Below are 22,310 nucleotides of genomic sequence, written 5' to 3' on the forward strand. Positions count from 1 at the left end.
ATATAATTATGAAGTATCATATATTGGTTTGAAATGTTATACATCAGTCTAACCAGCAATGGAAACAGGAATGTTCATCTTCTTCATTAAAGTTTAACACGGCTATATTTCATAACAATGGAAACAAAGTGAAATGAAAATATCACTATATCAGGGGGGGGGGGGGGAAGGAAAAAAAACATCCATTACAAATTGCAGGTCTGTAACAGCTAGGCATTTCAAGAATTGGCTCTAGTGCAATAAACTCCTTACATAATATACCTAATATATACTGAGTAAATGGAAAAATAACTCGGGATGATATGAACTGTTTTACACTTCACCGTAACTTGCACATAAACGCAATAGCATATCAGTTTTAGCAAAGAAGTAGCTCAGAAGCGTTAATATAATTATCAAACTGAAAGCTAAGAGGATTGACATATTTTGGATGATAAAAAATAAAATAAATTGAATATATTTTAATATTAGATGCTGTCCTCCTTGCTTTCAGCAGTTTTTAGGCACTCCTGATGTTCTTCTGCCACAACTGATTTAATAGAGAAAAAAAAAATCTTACGAAATTACAATAGAATTTGCACGTTTTATTTTGTGATCAAATGATAGTTAACAAGTGCTGCATTCAGCCTTACACCATCCCTAAAAACATTAGTACATACAATATTCTACCTAATTTAGTATTTTGTCTACTTTATCACAGGCTGATACCAAGTATTTTTAAAGACAATATTTTAAATTTTATGAACTTCCATTTTATAGTATTCACTTTGTACAGTGACATTTAAAACTTTAAAGAGTTTCACATACAATATTTACACCTCTAACTCTTTATGTGACTGATACATAGTTAAGATTTACGTACAGGATTTTGGGCAAGGATTCAGTCTGAGTCTCTTGTATACGGAGGCAATTGAGGTATAACAAGACAAACGTGACTAGTTGGGATTGAAAAGGACCACTTACAGATTACTTCAACATATAATTATACAATTATCTGTAAGTGCCTGTTTAATTCTTAATACACCTGAAAGAGACTGTGACAGAATTCAACCGAATGTAGTGTTTAAAACCCCTCGATATAAAGTGTTATAATAATGAACAATAATCTGGAACCTCTCTTCTTCTTAACTCTTTATTGTCACTACTTTCAATAAGATACGCATTAAAATTACATATCTCCGTTCATAATGTCTAAAAAAAACAAAATATACATACATAAAATCTTAATTACATTTCTGAATAGTCATGTCTTGCAAATAATAAATATTTTAGGATCACTGGGGGGGATAAAAGTTTGGACCAATGTTTCAAGAATGTTGCATAGTGAGTCCGACTTGAGAAACATATATTTAAGAGTAACAATCATCTATTTTATGATCTACCTTCAGAATTTTTTAAGCCAGACATAGTGAAGGCAATGTTCACGTGTTTCATATTGCCAAACAAAATTATTTCTTTGCACATGAGAACATATTACCAACTAAACATATCAACCTGGCATGAAACAGCTTTTTAACACACCAAAATAACATTGCATTGATATTTCCTTGTGCTGTTGCACAACAGGTGTTATATACATAGATCACCATTGCAACAGTAATAATACATACATGCCTTTGTATGTTGCAATCCACCTGACATTATGTACAAGATCTCGGATCTCTCATCTTTTAAAATGCTCTGAGCCGCAATCTCAGGCCGTGTGTACCTGAACAGAAGAGTAAGACTGACTTTACAACACACCTTCCTGTGATATCGAAGACTGAGTAGCAATGCGTGTGCAATTGCTGCCCTTAATGTAGTAGAGACTATTTTGCGAGGTGGCTGCTACTATGCTAACGAGAATAACAATTGACATCACTAGATACAATTCATTAGTTTACATTTGAAATCGATCATAGCTATATTACGCTCCAGCAGCTGGGGTCTTCAATAAATAAGTTCCTACAGGATTAGTTTCAATTCTCAATTTTCAGTTATATAGTTAACGGTCAATATCATAAGCAATGTTTGATATGTTTAAACCTAAAGGAGAAAGAAATGTTTCTTGTAAACTCATAACAAAGTAAGTAAATCTAGGCACAAATCAATACACCTGAAATACTAAATTTTATTCGATATTGCAATACCAGAAGTTACTTATGATGTTTATAAACATTAATTTTCACTGTTAGAATCCTGACATGAATGAGCAGGTATTAAATAGAGACGGCAGTGTTGGGCGAGTCACTTAACAGCACTGACACCTAGTTAGGGTACTCCGATTAGAAGGGAACAGTCTTAAACTCGTCCCCTAACTGGTAACAGTTACAAAATTATCCTATTAAGTACATTATTTCTTAAGTGTGAACTTTTAATGAATATATCACTCTAGTGACCAAGAGAGAATGAAAGGTCATCCTAAACCTATTTAGTAAATAATTGTATGAGTGCTGTATGTATGGATTTAGCAGCAGCTGTGCACAGTATTGTAATATATTAAACAGGATTTCGGAATACAATGCACAGAGAATGTAACTTTATGATTTAAAACATTTTTGATTTTATTCATAAAAGTCTGCGTCTTTTGGCTAGATATTTTATATAAAGTTAAGTACAGTGTGTGTCTTTAAGATATCACACTAAAACTGATGCAAACCTTTTAATATTGGGCGTAATAACAACCAGTCAAAACATATTCATTGTGATAAAACTCAAACCTGTAGACTCGCATCTGTCAACATACATTTCCATCTCCTTTATCCCGATTCCCGATTGTTACACAAATATTATTTCAGATCCCAAGTTTCCTACATGCCGAAGTTCTAATACATTGTAACCACTGAGTAACAGTAAAATTTTACTGGCAAGTGTCAAAATATTTCATTTATAATTTCAGAAGCTTACTTCTATTACAAATCTAAGTGAAGACAGATATAAAAAAAATACGATTCACAGGTCATTATTTTCACATTACTATTCAGGTTAGAGAGATCACAGTGAATATGTTTTAATTTTAGAAGCCAATTTCCTGATCTGAGTGCTTCTCTCTACATATCACTGATGAAACAAGTCTCTTCAAGATCCCGACACTTTGCCTTCCAATCCTCTTCAAATTCTTGAATATTGGAAGACAAAGGACTGGCACACACAGTGAGACTTGCTGAAACTAGGACAAAGTTAATGGATTCTGTTGCCAAATAGTTTTATCATCACTATGTCGGTGAAATTCGAAACTGCATCCTGCATAAATAAGGAACACAATACAAGTATAACCCTTAATCAAAAATTAACCTAATGTGGTGCTGTCCCAACACTGCCTTAAATGTTCAGTCACTCATGGTGGACAGCCGAATAACGTCTGAAGAAGACTTATATAATACCACCAACCGAATAGAAAGGAAAAGCTCCATACTGTGAATTGATGGGTGTTTTAGGTGAAGCACACATATAAAGAAAATCGTCGGACTGAAGCTGGGTTCGATTTAAGGTCGGTTCAGATGCCGAACGATGGATCTTGGGTAGTGAACGAAGAGAACTTTCGAGTGAGGCAAGGATCTGGCGGAACAGCGGACGCTCGTCACGATTCAGCTTTAGACAATCTTCCGAAAGTCGGCGAAGTGCTTTTGGTGTGTCTGAGCGCAAGTTGTTGAGGTCTGGACGTAGGAAGCCCCGGCCCACCATGAAGAGAATCTGGTCCTTGTTGTTGATATTTGCATATGGTAATTGTCCCGCCAACAATTCGTACAACACCACACCGAACGCATACACATCGGACTGAAAGCTGTAGGGGCTTTCCTCCTGCATCCGGATGACTTCAGGAGCCATCCACAAAATGGAACCTGTAGGTTGCTGGAATTGCTGGGAGCCCGACCAACGTGTCTTCACTGTTGCCAGTCCAAAATCTCCAATCTTTACTGTGAGATCATCGTGAAGGAAGATGTTGTTACTCTTTAAATCTCTATGGATTATGTTCTTGGCATGAAGATAGTCCATTCCTTGGGCTGTTTGTCTTCCTATTTCTATCAGTGTTAGGAGTTCAAACTTAGTCTCTATCACATGTAGATGTTTGTAGAGACTTGAGCCCTCACACCACTGCGTAACTATAGCCAACTGAGGCTTGCTTACACATCCCATAAAGAGCAAGATATTTACGTGCCGCGTCTTCCTTAAGACAGCCACTTCATTTTTGAATGCTTGCAACTGAGCCGGAGTTGGATCTTTAACATTCAACGTTTTAACGGCCACAGGACCGTGCCAGTGGCCTTTGTACACAGTTCCAAAGGAACCCGAACCAATTCTAGGACCGATGAGAATTTCATCTGCCGGAATTTCCCAGTCTTCTATCGATTCCCGAGGTGTGCGAACTTTGTTACCACTTTCATCCGCACTACGCGCACGCGGACGCCAAGGTCTCAGGGTGTTGGTGGGGGATGCTTGTGCACTCTGACTATGGGACGGCTTAGTGGGGCTACTACCAGGACTGCACATTGCAAGGACCCCTGCTCCGGGGACAGTCGGAACTGGGTTAGACCTTGCAATGCGACTAGCGAACTCCTCTAATGACGCCGCATCGCCGACTTGAGTGACTAGGTTATAACACACGTTTGGAGCCGAGCTCGATCTTTCTCTTGTACCCAAGGTAGGTGGTTGTCTTCGTGGTATGGATTGGGGCTGTGAAGGGGATGTTGATCTTCCTGTCACAAACCCCGGAGTCTGTAGGATACCAGCAGAAGTCACTGGATTTTGTGCTAGTAATATCTGATAATATGTGTTGTTTTGAATTTGCTGACAGAGAGCAGGTACACCTGTTGCACAACGCTGATGAAAGCGATAACCGCAGGTTCGACAATAGAACCCTTGAAAGAGAAGTCGACTACAACATTCACAGAAAGCGAGAGAAAAAAATGTCTTACGCACGAAATTGTGAGAAATACTTGTTGTTATTGAAAACTTGTCCAATATTTCGACACTTATTTCTTCACCTTCGAGGGTCGATATATCGGCTTCCCATGGAATTGTAACCTTACTTTGACCTTTATACACAACACACATTTCAGGAGTAAGCTTCCGTAATTTCATAGCTTTGGCCAATGCTTCTCTCACACTCTGGCCTGGCCTTACTTGAACACTAGTCCGCTGTTGATTTGGGAGATGGGCTCGCACTAAAGATTTAAGTGGAGACCGAGGTGCCAGCTTCGGAGAGCTGTCACCTCCACTACTTTGATCGTGGGAATGACGTTCACATGTGTCTTGTGGGCTTTCACGTCCATTGCTAATCAATTCGATTAATTCCTGTTCTTTCACTTCAAACTCGTGAAGTTTACTTGTAAGTTCCTGATATTCAGTGAGGTAAATGGATGGCGGATGCTGGAACCCTGCAAACTTCGCAATTAGAGCATCGATATTCTCTCTCGTCAGACGAATCATGCTCTGGATGTTATGGAGTTCATCATGCAGAGGGTCGAACTCTTCTGTTGCACAGGACCTTGTTGGACTATTAAGTGACAGCGTAGGAACTGTTCCATTAAATTTTGGTTCCCTGATGACAGCCATCTTCTTTACTAGATCACTGCCAGTTGAATTATATTTCCTACACACACCTGACGCTGGTAGTGGAAATATTCTCCTTGTCGCTTGCAGCAAGATATATACATCTCTGAATGTTGTCTATAGTTAAGAAATAGGTTGGAGAATAATTTTCTACGGGTCTTGTATCTGCATACAAAGTCATTCTTGACCTTTATAATGCTATATCACAACGCTGCTCACAAAACTGGATCAACTACTTAAAAGTCACCTACATTTCTTACACGAATACTTCACCCTTCACCTTCGCGAAACTATTTTTGCCATAGACAAAACATTGCGTAGTTTCTAACAAACGTGTATTCATGCAACTGGTCTAAGAAAAACCCGTGTACATGAATGTTCAGCAAAGTACAACTGGATGGATTGTAGTGCATGCAAAATTTCAAAATGTAGAATACATAAACACATATCACTGTACTAAGACTTATTTTTGCACGATCCTTCAGAAGGAAATTATCGATATATTATTTATGAAGAAACTAATGTTGTATACAACAAATCGATATTAATTCTAAATCCGGAGAAAGAACTTATCTTTGATAGGTTCAGTAAAAAACTTTGGTTTTACCAGTCCTGCCATATCTGTTATAGAGTAAGGACAAATGTAACACTAGGAAAATTTGTGATAGAATTTAAATTGTAATCAAGTATGTGAAATTACAGCAAATATATTGCAATACTGCTATACGAACGATTATAAATATGGAGGATTATTTTGTTCAAAGTCTGTACATGAATAATAAAAAAGAAATTTGAGATTCCAATATGGTAGCCCTGACAACCGTAAAAGCGCGAGAATCGTATTCGTGTACTTGTACTCGTGTAGACTGTAGAGAAGTTCGTCTGTGCAAATGATCAGTGAAGAAGGAAGAAACGAAGAATGGTGATAGATTGTCGTCAATTTTAGTACATGGAATTTATTTTTGTGAATAGCTCTAACATTTCATGGTAACGTATTTGAGTTCCCCGTTGTAGTTCTACGTGAGTCGTGGTATAGTAAATTATAGGAAAATTGATTTCATTTCACAGTGAATGAATGTTGCGAGGTTCGCTCGAGACATTCTGGCTTCGCAACCAACGCACGAATCACCAGAGAATGGTTAGAGAATATTCGCGTTCTCTGTTATCTGCAGTAATGGCAGACGAAGATACATTTATTATAACAAGTCAGCAAGTACAGTACGATTATTTAGTCCTGACAGTCGCCGACAACGTGCGCCTGGGTCAGTCAAGTCCATTATGTTACGCCGAGGGATGTTCAGGACAGGTTAGTCAGTCGCTTGCCTTCATAGCGATTGGATGTCACGCGTGCGGTAGAGCGGTGTATTTCCAGTACAGTTAAGCTGTACTGCATTTCCTTACTGACGGCTCGCTCCTATCTCTACTCCGGAACTCTCCCCACTACTCCTATTACTTCCCCTCTTTCTCGTCGCCGAACTGTCAGGACTAAATAATCGGTCTGTACAGCAGTTACAGACAGTTTAACAAAAAGAAAGTTATAAAATGAAAGGCAACACCACTATACGAAAGTCGCGATCGATATAATTATTGACAATGATTTACCGGCATGTCAAATTGAATCGGAATAATGGCAGTTTCAGAACTCCTGTCGAATTTCAACAACAGACTTCGAACTGTTACTATGCAAAATAGGGCCAAAAATTTGCAAGAAAGACACAGACTACTGAGAAGCAATATCTGTTCATGAAAGACTAGCATTAACACTTCGATATCTGGCAACGGGATTCGTATACGAGTTTGATGTATTTATTCAAAGTATCGAAACAGCCGATTTCCAGGATTGTTCCAGAAATTTCCTGATCCTTGATGTTAAGAACTTAATGAATTGAATTGAAGAGAGAGAGGGCTATAAGGGCCCATTCACATAGAAAGATTAACATTAACACGAGGACATAAACATATGACATGAACACAAGATTCGCGTTACCATTCACAATGGCAACTGAACACTAACGTCAAAATAAAGCAACAAAAATGGAGGCTACGACGATTGATAACGATGTATCAGTGCAATTTACATCACTACAAAGTGTAGCGCGTGCGTGTGTGTGTGTGTGTGTGTGTGTGTGTGTGTGTGATCTACTCGTTGCTTACGATCTCGTAAGCAACGGATCTACTATATTTGAAATCAAGAAAATAATTTAGACGTAGTCGAGGGTAGGTTCATACACTGAATGAGAGGATTATTCAAGGGGATTTCCATAACCTTCTACGTGAAATGCGAGACTGATCCAAAACAATTTCAGCATTATACATGAGATTGAAGCTAGCACAGTTTGATGAAATAGCCAATCTGGTATCCCCATTTTTGAATAAACGAAGTAACTGTCCCTGTCTGTCTTTGCCATTAGATCTGCGACTGTCGCTTACACTTAGGTAAGAAAATGTTTGGTTTTTAATGGTATACATTTTCAGTTTAACCTTACTTAAAATTATGCAACATTTTAATATAGATTATAAGTTGTATCTAATAAATATAAAAATCTTTGTCAGGTATTTGGCTAGTACTGGAGACTCTATACCCACTCTGGCATGGAGTTACAGGATTGGAAAATCAACTTGCTGTCTAATTATAAATGAAACAACCGAGGCTATTTGGAATGCTCATTATGAAACTTACCTTCCCATTTCCACTGTAGATGAATACAGAAATATTGCAAATAATTTCTATGAAATGTGGAATATACCACACTGCCTTAGTGCTATAAATGGGAAACATGTTGTTATTCAAGCACTAAACAATTCAGGTCCTAGTTTTATAACTATAAAAAGTAATTTAGTATTGTGTTATTGGCAGTATGTAGCTAATGCAAAATATTGTTTTACCCATGTTGACATAGGAGCATATGGGTCGCAGAGTGATGGAGGGATCTTTAAGCAGTCGAAGTTGGGTTACCAATTACATAACAATTTACTTCCATTACCACCTCCGGACCCTGTCCCGCAAACTAGAATTATCATACCATATTATTTCGTCGGTGATGAGGCATTTCATTTGGGGCCGAAGCTGATGAAGGCCTTTTTCAAAAAATACATTGACAAATATGAAAAGACAAATAGGTTCCGTCATTCTAGAGGACATAGAATTATTGAAAATACTTTCGGTATTTTGGTGGCCCAGTGGAGAATTTACCACTAAATCATAAATACCAAACCAGAAAATGTAGACAAAATAATAAGGCAACTGTGTGTCTACACAAGTTTCTCAGAATTCAAGAAATACATACCTCGTTCTGATGGAGCATGCTGTCCACCAAATTTTATTGACATTGAGAACATTGGGCATATACAGCAAGGTGATTGGAGAAGTATGTTCCTGAGCAACGTGCACTACAGCATATTAATAATACCAATTTAAAGATTGATGCAAAAAATGCAACTTCAAATAGATTACAAATTAGAGAAGAAATTGCCAATTTTTTTATTTCGCCAATGGATACATTTGATGGTCAATTTGAATATGTTTCTCGTGGACTGGTAAACTTGTAAAGAACATTCCTATTGTGTGCAGTGAATCTTGTTATATATACTTTGAAAGCTGTTTAAAATGTTTGAAATAGTTTTTTTGTACCAATTTATTTCAGTAATGGCTAAATTAACACTTTATTGAAATAATTATTAAATTAATTTGAGAGTTAAAAATGGTTGACCAATTTGCATGGTTTCCAGTTACTATTTAAACAGTGTTAATTAAGTTCTGCTACTAAATAACTACAACTATAATGAAACAATAAATATGAAATGAGTTTTGTAAAGGGATATTTAGCATGTAACAAATTATTGAAATAAAATCTTTCAATTTTACTTTAATTTAATTTTAATTCAAATGAACTCTGTTTCTTTTTTTTAGCTTCCATAAGTGCTTGGGTGATTTGCAATATAATCTCATCCTTTATATCCTCCTGCAGAGAAAATAGCTGCGTTGAAACAAATTCTGCAAAAGCAACTTCCTCAGAAGCCCTTTCTCTTTCCAAAGTTTGAGTGAACCTATTGGAGGCTTCAGCAATCATCTGTAAAGTATCCTGTATAGACGTTTTCCCTTCTGTATTTGATCCTTATTTAGATTTTTTTTCCCTATTGCCGCTGAAACAGCTGATGACACAGGCCTTTGTTGTTGATTGATGTGGGGAGGGGTTGCATTTGTAGTGACTGCGTCCAATTCAAAGTCAAAATAAGTATCAAAATTAGCTTCATTTCCATTATAGGTAGAGACCAGACTATTGGAAATATTAGTGTTTGTTTCTGATTGTTGTGAATTTAGATAATTTGTAAATGTCCTCCTTTTCCTCAGACGTTCGTCAATGAAACTTAATGCACTCATAAAGGGCCAGAGTTGTTTATATGAGGCCTTTGACTCCACTCTTGTTATCAGCTATTGCCTTCTTTTCCTGTGTGTACCTGTCTCTAAAATTTTTAATTCTAGTTTTACACATTTCAACTGTAACAAACAATTATAACATTTTGTTTAGGAAAATGGGAATTGGAGATTCCAACTGACAAAATTTGCATTGTTGTATTTATATTTAATTTGATATTAATTACAATGGTAATTTATCTACCGAATAATATTAAAGGAAGAAAAAAATTCTGGGATTGGGCATCGAACCCAGGACCTTTGGCTTAGTCTGCCAACACACTATCACTATACTATCTAGACACATTACAAAACACGGGCCAATTCTTCCCTTTATTTTCACATACCTCAAGTGTGTTGGCAATGTCGACCCAACATACAGTGCACAATGTATATTTGATATATTATTTAATGTTTCATCAAACGAATTTATTTTCAGATTAGTTTAGTTGAGGAAAGATAACTTGTAAAGTTTCCTACATCATGTACAGATACTAAGTAATATATAAATACCGTCACATTTCAATTCATTTGCTATTTGTTGCCAAATATTTTCTTTCAACAAATATCTTTGTATGACTTGTGCTTTTTATCATAAAGACATCGGTGACTCTGAAATGAAATAATTAACTTTTAACCAAATGATTCCATTTTTATCTTTTTTGTTTGAGTGCAGTGTGATGGTGTTTTTTTCTTTCTCGAATGATGTTAACACGAATGTGAAAGCTTGGAGTTTGCAAGCTTTGTCGTTAGTATCTGGCAACAGTGTTCACGTTAATGTTAATGAAAATCATTGTGAACGATTCCATTAATAACCTGGTCGCAAACTTTTATGTTCACCTCTTGTTTACAGTAATGTTTCTATGTGAATGGGCCTTAACAGCCCTAGCACTGCGACCTGAAAGATCTATTGAGCATCCCTATCATAATATCCTATCAATCCAATAGTTTGATGTTCATAATGAACTGAATCAAACTATGGACTGAGACAGTTGATAGCTCATCAAGCTTTGGAAAATGTTTTCCAAAGATGAAAGCTCTTTGATGAGCGAGTGCATTGCAGTCGCACAATAGATGACCTACAGACTCATCTCCCTGTGAACAACGAGCACAGGCTGGGTTGATATTATGTCCCATCCTGTACAGGTTCTTCTTGAGGTCGTAGTGTCCTGTAAGGAATCTGACTGCCCAGCAGAGCTGTTTTTTGTTCAATTTTAACAGGTCACTTGACCTGCAAGAACTTAATGAACTCGTGTTACAATGTATCAAGATAGGAAGCAGGTGCTATAAGGAACATATTGTAACTTTTATTTCAAAACAATAATGTAATTTTATTGTTTCAACAATAGTCACTTTATAATTTAGTTTAAATACTCCCATCAACAATGGGATTTCCACTCCACACAGTAACACAGTATTCGTTATTGCACTCCACCGACGACAATGACAATTTACTTGGATTATTGAGAACAACAATGAACTGTTAATCTTAACTAATGTTCACAGAGCACTATTTACAAATCAGAACTGTCAGTTCTCAGTTCACAGTTCGTTTGCCTTGGCTAATTCTTCTAGCTCAGTCACTCGAGTTCACACTATCTCGAACCCCAGACCTTCAGAGACAGTCCACTGAACTTCGAACTCAGGTCCCCCAACTGCGGTCCACTGCACTCAAACTCAGGACTTCGGACGCTCACACAGCTGCGGACACACTCAAGTCGAACTCCGGTCTCGAAGCTGGCTTCACTGCTACACAAGATTGGCTGGCTTGCTGTCCACCGACTATAATAACAACTGCTAACTAACTTGCGTCTCTTCTTTTATAACCAAACCATAGTTTCGGGAAAGTACAATGCTAGAAATTTCCACGGATGTCAGAAAGATGGCACCTCCCGAATTCTCTGGATTTTTTCCCTCTCTGCCGTGGTTGCTCTCTCTCCTCTCCTCTCTATGCCACAGCACATGCCTCAGGAAGCAGATGCACGCGCAACTTCCGCGCCGAACCACGGCTGATTTTGCCCTCCTTCTGCCGGTCGTGAGATCGTTTCTCAGCTGTCACAATATTTTGCTAACAAACCTTTAGTCAGAAGTCCCTCCTTTCTCCGCGGGAGCATGCGAAAGATCGTTCCTAATTGGTAAGTCACCCATTGTGCACGACATTCAAAAGTGTCATTTGACGTCACTAGGAGGATCGACCTTGCGTTAGGCCAATCGTCACTCCATTTTAGACTACTCGAAAAGTAAACATTGTGGGAATTGGTGAGTGTGGTTGTGGAGAGAGTGCAAATGGATTCGTCAGTGTTCAGCTCAATTACATGTCTAGTTGATAGCGCATCTGTAGTTTCTCATTCCAGTCAGAAGTGAAATGGAGTATACATTCGCTGAATATATGGACATGCTTCTGATTTACAGAGAAGTTGGAAGAAATGAGAGAGCTGCTCGCTGTACAAAGAAAGGTCCCCAATTGACGTATTCCAAACATTTGGATGTCGCTGGATTCGTAGAAGAGGGCTTGCACAGTGGCCACCACGTTCACCTGACCTCAGTCCTCTCAGCGTCTTCCTGTGGGGTGTATGAAGAGCTTTATGTATGAGACCACTGTAGAGTCCAAAGAGGATCTGATCGCCAAGGTTCACGCTTCATAGCAATTAAAGGAGTTCAGGATGTTTTCACAAGAGTCCAACAAAGGCTGTTACGTCGTTATCAACTTTGTAACAAGGTCAGTGGCCACCACTTTGAACAGTTAATGTAGAAAATGTAATATGTAAATGTATAATCACACGAAAAAAGAACTAGTAAAAGACCTGTAAAATAAATGATGGCCTAATACCAGAAAAATCGGCTAAACTAGTGACTAGGTACTTCCTTTCGCACTCCAAACATGAAAACAGTCAAGCAATATGCAAACATCGTCTTGAGCATGTCTTGTACATGATGCATGGCTTATTAGGAGCAGTCTTTCGCGTGCTCTAGTGGCGAAGGGAGGAATTTCCGACCACCAGTTTATTATATGTTCCTTATACCAGCTACTTCCTACTCTGAATGTTGTAACATGAGTTCATTAACGCCCTGTATAATTCAATAAGATTGATGACAGTTTCTTCAGTTCACTCCAGTTTTGACAGTTTATTACCGGTTGGTGAAATTATACTAACTGCTATGCTCTGCTTCTACAACGAACTACGAACAAGTGGAAAAAAAAAAAAGTAAAATGAACTTGGAACAGTCTGGTTCTGAACCTTCGATATATTTGGCAGTGAAAGTTAAATTTACAATTAATTTCTTAATTGCCATGGCAACAATTCTTGAACAAGTCTGAAATACTTACAGTACGAGTTGGAAATGTCATAAACAAGTAACATGGCAACCAAGTCATGTGTTTTTTATACTTGCTTTAACATCTCTGGTCATATCGCGAAATCATGTGTTGAATTAATGAATCTATTGCAAAATTTATAAATAAAATTTTGATTTATTATTATTTTTTACATTTTTGCAAGTATTGCAAAAAGTTATTCACTAACCGCAAACTGTAAATGACTTATCTGATCTCGAATGCTTGGAAACCGAGATCCGTGTGAAACTTCCTCATTCAATCCACCATTTTAAGGTACGGATAATAATTTGCAATGTTGACTGATGAGACACCATGTGCAAAGGGAAAAACTGTCAGAAGAATATTGGCTGCTAGAAATCATGCAATAAAACTTCCTCATTCAGTCCACCATTTTAAGGTACGCATTAGTAATATGCGTTACAAGAGCGGTATGTTGAAGTTTTGATGTTCGAATTGAAAGAAAACATACCGCTCGTGTATCGTACATTATTTTGTGCGAAGATCGTTTATTACATACCTGAAAGAGGAATTTCTAATTAGTTGCAATGAAATCTCCATCTTGGCTTCTGTTCAATGACGGCAAATTTGCAAAACAAAAATATCTATCTTCAACATTGTTGCTTTAAAATGTTTACTATACTCCAGCAGGCCGTGATATACGTGTCTTTTTTTTTTCCCCAGTCTATATGAGTCTGGAATCTTGTTGATTTTTTCACGGCTTCCTTAATGTTACTTGCATCACGAATGCAGTAACTTTAGTGGAGTTGTAGAGTTTACTTAATTTTTGCAAACATTTAAAAACAATAATTAACTGTGCAATTTAGGTGAAATTGCAGTGGTAAGTTTCCAATTTATAATTATTACTATATTGAACGTCTCTAAACTGTATTATGTTAAAAGCCTAAAGCAGTGAAATCAATATGTCACTTAAGCGGTAAGAAGAGGGAAATTGTTATGTGTGTTAGGTTGGGAATACTGAATGTGGAATTTTAGACTTTCCGCGGATTAGTTTTGTGAGGAAACCAAGCAAATACGCATGATCTCGCACAAAATAAATTTGCAGTGCTGACTGATGAAAGACCATGTGCAAGGCAAACAACTGTCAGAATAATATTGTTTGCTAGAAATCAAGCAGTAAAACTTCCTCATTCAGTCTGCCATTTTAAGGTACAGATAAATTTTGAAGCAGATGACTATACCTATTTACTATATTGGGACATTTGTGAGATCAGAGAGCCACCGATATTACAATGGATTGCTTCTGAAGCCCTGGAAGAAATAATTGTTGATAGAAATGTAGCTCACAGAATTATCCTGCATTTCATACCACACTCAAGCAGTTGAGAGGATATGGAATTTGTCAGTGATACTGTAGCTATAGTGCATGATACAAGAGCCAGAGAGTTACAAATTTGAGTCAAACTGGATGCACAGGAAGAGCTGCGTTCCTATGGAACAAAAAGTGATTACTTCTCTAGAGAAAAATGAGTGAAATAACAGTTAAATTAACAAAAATAGATAAGGTAGGTGGATGGAATTAATCTGTAACCACCTTCCCATGGTGAATTCTGTCGAATAGGTGTAGCCTATCACGATTTCCTTTTTGTTGAATTAGGTCAGAGATCTGTTTGAATTAAATGGTATGTACTTTTATCATCTAAAATATTTCGATTTTTCCCTTCAAAAGTTAAAACAATTCACAGTAAGTTTAAATAAAATTTAGTTAAAGTCTGTACCCAACACAGAGTTGCAATTAAATTATACAATTATTTGGCGAAAAAGCAACAGTTACTAAGGAAAGACTATGGTGTAGGCTTGGCAAAAATTGTTCTATGATGCTGAAATTTTCTGATTGCTTTTGTACTAAAATGAAAATTTTACCTCTTGTATGTTTTCAAAATATATGGATCATATGAGAAAACAAAGAGGAAGGCAGAAAACAGGAAAGACTGGAGAAAGCTGGGTTTGCAGTGAAAGACCTGCCCTTGGGCAGAACACTAAATGAATGAAATGTTTTCAAATCTCATTTTTCAATACACTCTACTATATAGTCCCACATGTGAGGGAATCCATTATAGAATGATTAGATAGATAGATAGATATTTATTAGCCTTAGGAAATACAATGATTTCATGGCATCGTCAGAGTGAATACATAATAAATATGCGGTTACATACATGTTTTTCCGACATACAAGATGTCTACAATAATATACAAATAATATACAATCAATACATTCAGTAATGAAGTCAATTCTCCACAGTTTTCTTCAGACCATTACTTGTACAAGGTTCTTGGTTTCCCTATCTTCTTGGGCAGTCTCACCCCAGACATGAATCAGATAGAAAAGAAGAGCAGTAAACACAAAAGGAGATACTAACTACTGTAAGCTAAATTTGGAGTGCTAAACTAAGATACTCATTGACAGTAAAAGGCATGTGGAAAAGTAAAATATGTTTCACTGACTTTTTAAATTTAGCATAGCTAAGGGCTTTAGTTTCAACAGGGAGTTTGTTGTAAAGTCTTATCCCTGTATGTGATAAGCTATTGAGACTTTTGGATAACCTATGATGATTAAAATGTAAATTATTGCATGTTCTTGTGCTGTAGTTGTGATAATCAGAGTTTATTTTAAAACTATCATAATTTTGGTGGATGAAACAGACTGTTTCAAGAATGTAAATACAAGGTAGGGGCAAAATATCAAACTCTTTGAATATTTTTTTACTATCCGAGCGAATAGGTACTTTCTTTATAATTTTCAATATTCTCTTTTGCAGTCTAAACACTTGTGCAAGTTTTGATGATGACCCCCAGATAATTATCCCATATGATAATACAGAGTGAACATAGCCAAAGTAAACCGCTCTAAGTAGTTCCTTGGGAGTTATATTGGTTAGGACACGGAAAGCATAACACAAACGACTTAGTTTATCAGTTAAGAATTGAATATGACTTTCCCACGTGAGGTTGGAATCAATCCATATCCCTAAAAATTTTGTACAATCGACGTCCTTTATTCCAGTATTATTAAGTAGTATTTCAATGGAGTCATGTAGTTGTTTCTGACTGAAATACATACAAACGGTTTTACTGACATTCAGTTTTAGTCTATTGCTAGCTAACCACTGTTCTAGTTGTCTTGAGGTTTCATTTATTTTCTCCTGTAAATTATTTTTATCAAGAGCATTGAAAACAATATTGGTGTCATCTGCAAAGAGAACGGTTTTAGCTTGTGTTATCCTTGAGGGAAGGTCGTTTATATACAGGAGAAATAGAATTGGGCCAAGTATGGAACCCTGGGGCACCCCGCTTTTCATGATAGTGGGATATGATTTCATTGAGCCTATTTCAACAAATTGTTGCCTTGCACTTAGGTAAGAAACAAACCAACTTTTAGCTAACCCCCTTATGCCAAACCATTGTAGTTTCTGGATCAGTATCATGTGGTCAACTGTGTCAAATGCTTTGCTCAGGTCCAGGAATAGCCCAACTGTTTGATTCTTGTTGTCTTTTGAATTTAGAATAAATTCCGTGAAAGTGAATATGGCGTTATTAATTCCTTTGCCTTTTTGAAATCCAAATTGAGCATTAGATAGTGCACCATTGCAATCTAAAAACCGAACTAATCTATTATACATAACTTTTTCAAGGATTTTGGAGAATGTAGATAATAGAGATATCGGCCTATAGTTGTTAATATTTTGTTTATCTCCCTTCTTAAATATAGGACATACTTTTGCGAGTTTGAATTGTTCGGGAAATTTACCACTAATTAAAGATGAATTGCAGATGTTTACTAGTGGAGCTACTAGTAGTACGGCACATTTCTTTACAATACCATCCGGAATGTCATCAGGTCCACAGGAAAGATTATTTTTTAGTTTTTTTATTATATCGAGAATTTCATCTGCAGTCACGGGAGATAGAAATATGGTGTTTACATTTCCTGTTCCATGTAAGGTTGTTTCCTGACTACCTGTTACCTGGTTATTAGGATTGTCTGCTACATTTGCAAAAAATTTATTAAAAATTTCAGCTATTTCGAAGGAATTTTGAATTGTTTGACCATTATGTATTATTGAAAAGTCTTGATTTGAGACTTTGGTATTTTTACAAGTTTCTTTCTTTACAACTTCCCATATAGCTTTACCTCTGTTCTGTGCTTTCATAATGAATTCTCCATTGAATTTCAGTTTAGCTGCATGTATAACTTTCTTTAATATGCTGGTATATCGTTTATAATGTAATTTAAGATCTAGGCTATTTGTAATTTGGCACAATTTATATAACTCCTTTTTCCTCCTACAAGAAGTTACAATCCCCTTCGTTATCCAATTTTTTGAATTGTTGAACTGCTTATTTGTAAGTGTACATTTTTTTAGTGGAAAAGCAACATCAAAATAATGAGTTATTGAGTTTATAAATTCGTTTGTTTTCGCATCCACATCTGTTAAGTTGGTTACTTCAATCCAATTTTCTTTGCTTAGCAAACGTTTAAAATATTCAACGTTTTCATCATTAAAAGATCTTTTATACCTAATTGGCTTAATGCTATTTGGTTTAGGGTTTTCAAATGCATAAATATTTAAGAATATAGCATTGTGGTCTGCGATACCCATATCAATATTTCCTACTGAGAACGGATAAGAATCATGGTCAATAATTATTTGGTCTAGGCATGTTTTAGAATTAGAGGCTATTCTAGTTGGAGTGTCTATTGTTTCTATCAGATTATATGATCTGCTGTTTCTGCTGCTGAAGTAATGTTCGACACACTACTATTTATTTCTTCCTGGGAAGTTTGTTGAATGCTATCGTTTATATTGCTGTCTTTGAATAAAATATCTGGTTTGTTAAAGTTGTTTGAGTATTTAATTTTTTTAGAGCTACTTGTATTGTTTTTACTTACCTGTTAAATGTTGTGCTGCCTTTGCCTATTGTTATGTAATGTGTAAATTCTTTACTGTAAAATACCTGTGCCACTATTCTCTTGAGAGCTGTTTGTAGATTCATCTGTGTATATTTATCCACTAAAAGTTGCCATGGTGGTCTAGTGGCTAGAATGCTGGACTTGCAATCCGGTGGACCCAGGTCCGATCCCTGGTTACCCCAGATTTATAACTTGTGTTGGACAAGCCAGTGGTCCAGGTAACACGAGTTTTCTCCAGGAGCTCTGGTTCTTCTGTGACATCCCAACAAAAACCCATCATATCATCAGAGGTGTAGCATAGACCAGCCTCCTATGGCAGACCCTGAACAATGACTCTGTAAATTGGTCTATACATCTGGCTTAATATTGGTGAATGACTAACGTCAAATAGGTACCCTCCATTAAAAAAAAAATTCTGGATACCTTTCATTTATGGTTAATAATGCAATTTAAGTTAGTCATTTTTCATGTAATTTTTCTTCTTTTATTGGCATATTAAGTTCTACATGTATTTTGTAGGTGTGATATTTGAGAGGGTTTATTGGTGTGGTAGTTTGTCTACTTATGTATACTTATATTTCTTCTGAATATTTCATGAGTAAACCTCGTAACTCTATTTCTTTTTTTTTTTTTTTTCAATTTTGTTGTCTACATTGAAACACACAAACTACAAAAATTTTATAACTCCTAAATACATTGCGTGAAAAACTCGTTTCTCCCGTAAACTTTTAGTTTTTGGAGTTACGAGGTTTACTCATGATGGTAGTGTCGCTGTCTGTGACATGTTGGAAGGTGGATTGAGTTTTAAGTGCCTTTATTGGAATTTTTGTAGGGTCTACTGAAAATGGCATTGTTCACAGAAAGTTTACATCTTAGCTTTGTTGTGCCTTTTTGTATTCTGTTATTACAGATTTGTTGTTGGTGTATAGATGTTGTGTTGTTGTTTTCTAATGCCAGGCGTTTGACAATAAAGTCATTTGACCTCTTGCACTCCAATATTTTTCAAAGATATTATCATGACCAGCCACTGAAGCACAGATTTTGAGGTGTTCCGAATCCATTTCTTGGTTTGAGTTGCACAATGGGCAGTTAGGGGACTGATATATTCAAATTCTATGCAGGTGTTTGGCCAAACAATCATGGCCTGTTGCCAATCTAGATGTATAGATGTAAGGCTTCTCGTGATGTGCTCCTGCTACTATATTCTTAGTGGCTTGTTCTGTGCAATTTGTAGATTCTTTAAACTTTGGAAGGTGCTGTGAATATAATTTCTCCAAGTGGGGAAAAAATTATAACTACCTGACATCCCACGTGATAATACAGCTGATTTCGACATTGGACATTTACGTAATATTGAAAATGATTGATTGTACGACTTTGAGAGCATATTGAATGCTTACGAGCAGTAATAATGTAAAATGAATAAAAATGTAGCACATTATAACTTAAAACTGAATACGAATAATCCATTTTTGCATTTTAAAAAGAACCAATCGTAATAAATTAATTTTTGTTTTAAAAATTCAAACATGAGAAGTGCATCCAACATTACGATTGTATGTTACAACAGGTAGCAATTGGAAATGTAATGCGTAGTACATTATGTGGGGATTTTTTTTCCCCTATTACTGTCAAAAATTGGGGTGTGTACATAATGCATTGGCATTTATTATGCGAGTATGGTCGAGTGTACAATGGGTCTGAACAGTGCAAGTGCAAGGATCCATTTCACGTGAAATCAATCAATCAGTCAATGAGTAGGTCATAAAAGTTGTTGTTTTCTAATGCCAGGCATTTGACAATAAAGTCATTTGACCTCTTGCACTCCAATATTTTTCAAAGATATTATCATGACCAGCCACTGAAGCACAGATTTTGAGGTGTTCCGAATCCATTTCTTGGTTTGAGTTGCACAATGGGCAGTTAGGGGACTGATATATTCCAATTCTATGCAGGTGTTTGGCCAAACAATCATGGCCTGTTGCCAATCTAAATGCAGCTACAGACGATTTTCGTGGTAAATCGGGAATTAACTGTGGATTTTGATGCAGAGAGTTCCATTTTTTCCCTTGGGATTGTGTTATCAAATTTTGTTTGTTGAAGTCTAAGTATGTAGATTTAATAAATCTTTTTACAGAGGAATACGTAGATTTAGTAACAGGTCTGTAAGTAGCAGTGCTGCCCTTCTTTGCTAAAGCATCCGCATTCTCGTTTCCCAGGATTCCACAATGGGATGGTATCCATTGGAATAGATTCTTATATAGTAAGAAAGTAATATAAAGTAAAAGAAAACATTCAGTGCCCTGTAAAATTGGGTTCTTTATATTAACACTTTAAGATAGGTTATGTAGGCCTACATAGTTCTTTGTCATCATCCAAAACATGTATTAGAGTAGGTGGTCTATTATGATCTCTTAGCCGGGCGACTAACGGATCTTCATCCACGAGAAGCATACTGCAGAATTTGTTTTGGGATGCGTGTTCTATCCATCCTCCAGACACGATTTTCCCAATTTTTCCTTTCACTGTTTACAAATTGCAGTACTGGTTCGATTGTGAGTTCTTTCAGGATATCATAATTTCTTTTGTGGCCCCATATTGTGACTCCTCGTCTCATGGACTTCTCAAATAGCAGTTATTCTTGAGGAGTTAGGTGTTCTTATGGTCCAAGTTTCGCCCCTAAGCTAAAACTGGTCAGGCAAGAGTTGGCCAGCACCCCACTGCATTCGCTTTCAAGTCTCACAATTGAAATCACTGGACTGATGGAAACATAGTTCTTTGTAAAAATCTAATTTACAACTTGTGAATTATTCTGATATAATAGGCAAAAACTTAGCACATTTCCATAAAACTCCATAAGAAAAAACACTATTTAGTGTTTGAATTCGTCAAAATTCTATGCTAAACAGTGATTGTTCCTAGTGATAGAAGACTGTGTATGGTATAGATTTTTATATTGACTTTTTTTGCCAGAGACCTTATACAATAGTTATTATAGTTATTTAGGCCTACCTTAAGTTATGCTGGGCCTGAACATTGAATTTCGCTTTTACTGTATTTCTGAACAAAGGAATCTTTCACAAACAATAAATCCGTTATCTGGGATCAATGAATTCATTTGATGGAAGCTGCACTTAAGATTTTTCTTACCTAAGAATCCATCAACCTTGGTCGGATTTTAATTACAGAACCCTCGTGCAAGCTATCAGCCACCAAGGACGATCTTCACATGAACATTCAACCATGAGAACATCTGGACTTGATTCTGACTCATGAATTTTGGGGTAAGGTAACATAACACACAATAAGGCCTATTGTTGATAATGTGATGGACTGTATAATGTTTAAAACTTTATTGTACAAATTATAAAATTGACATCTTGTATTTAAGATTTACAATATAAGCACTGAATTACACTGATATTTTTAAGCTATTCAATGGTCTGCAAGCAGGCTCAGTAACAGCAACTACTTTATCTGGAAAATTCTCAGTAGAAAAACAGGCAAGGTTTGATTTTTTGTAATAAACCAACAACAGTACTCACCCATTTTACAGTAGCTGCTGAAAGTGTTATCTGCTACCACCTAAACATAACTGGTATGTCCTTTAAAAGTTTGTATTTATATGAAAGGAATTTGTTTTTCAGTTCCTCGTAAGTATGCAGATTGTGTTCATGTACAGTAGAGTCCCGATTATCTGGACTATTCAGGCCGAGGGCAATTCAGATAAGGAAAACTCCGGATAATACCGAGGGTGAGAGCACTAAGGGTTTTTGATCCTGTAATCTTAAAGGAACACAGGTCGGACCCAATAATGCAGAAAGACGTTACATAATGTACATAATAAACGAGTTTTTATTCATAATACAGTACAGTAAGCTACGTAATTGACTTTAAAAAACTTTGTTATTGTTCAGTACTGTATATATGTACACTACTGTAATTAAAAAAAAAGTGATCCGGATAACACGGAAGGCTGAATAATTGAAGTCTGGATAATCAGGATTCTACTGTACTTTGTCCCCTAAACATACCAATACATCACATGGCATTAAATCAGGAGTAGATTTCTAATTCCAAAATGAAAGTTGTAA

General features: G+C 36.4%; 1 protein-coding gene and 1 long non-coding RNA gene across 2 annotated transcripts; one reads left to right on the forward strand and one right to left on the reverse strand.

Annotated features, from left to right (window-relative positions):
• Positions 1-6,014, reverse strand: Raf (Raf oncogene). The gene has a single exon (XM_069833056.1). The coding sequence runs from the start codon at positions 5,533-5,535 to the stop codon at positions 3,352-3,354; it is 2,184 nt and encodes a 727-aa protein (XP_069689157.1). The 5' UTR covers positions 5,536-6,014; the 3' UTR covers positions 1-3,351.
• A 364-nt stretch (positions 6,015-6,378) lies between these two features.
• LOC138704799 (uncharacterized) lies at positions 6,379-21,538 on the forward strand. The gene is made up of 3 exons (XR_011333436.1): positions 6,379-6,519; positions 12,359-12,665; positions 21,405-21,538. It is a non-coding gene; the product is annotated as an uncharacterized lncRNA (long non-coding RNA).
• Positions 21,539-22,310: the final 772 nt, after the last annotated feature.

This window comes from Periplaneta americana, chromosome 8 (assembly GCF_040183065.1).
Source record: "Periplaneta americana isolate PAMFEO1 chromosome 8, P.americana_PAMFEO1_priV1, whole genome shotgun sequence".
Classification (NCBI taxonomy): domain Eukaryota; kingdom Metazoa; phylum Arthropoda; class Insecta; order Blattodea; family Blattidae; genus Periplaneta; species Periplaneta americana.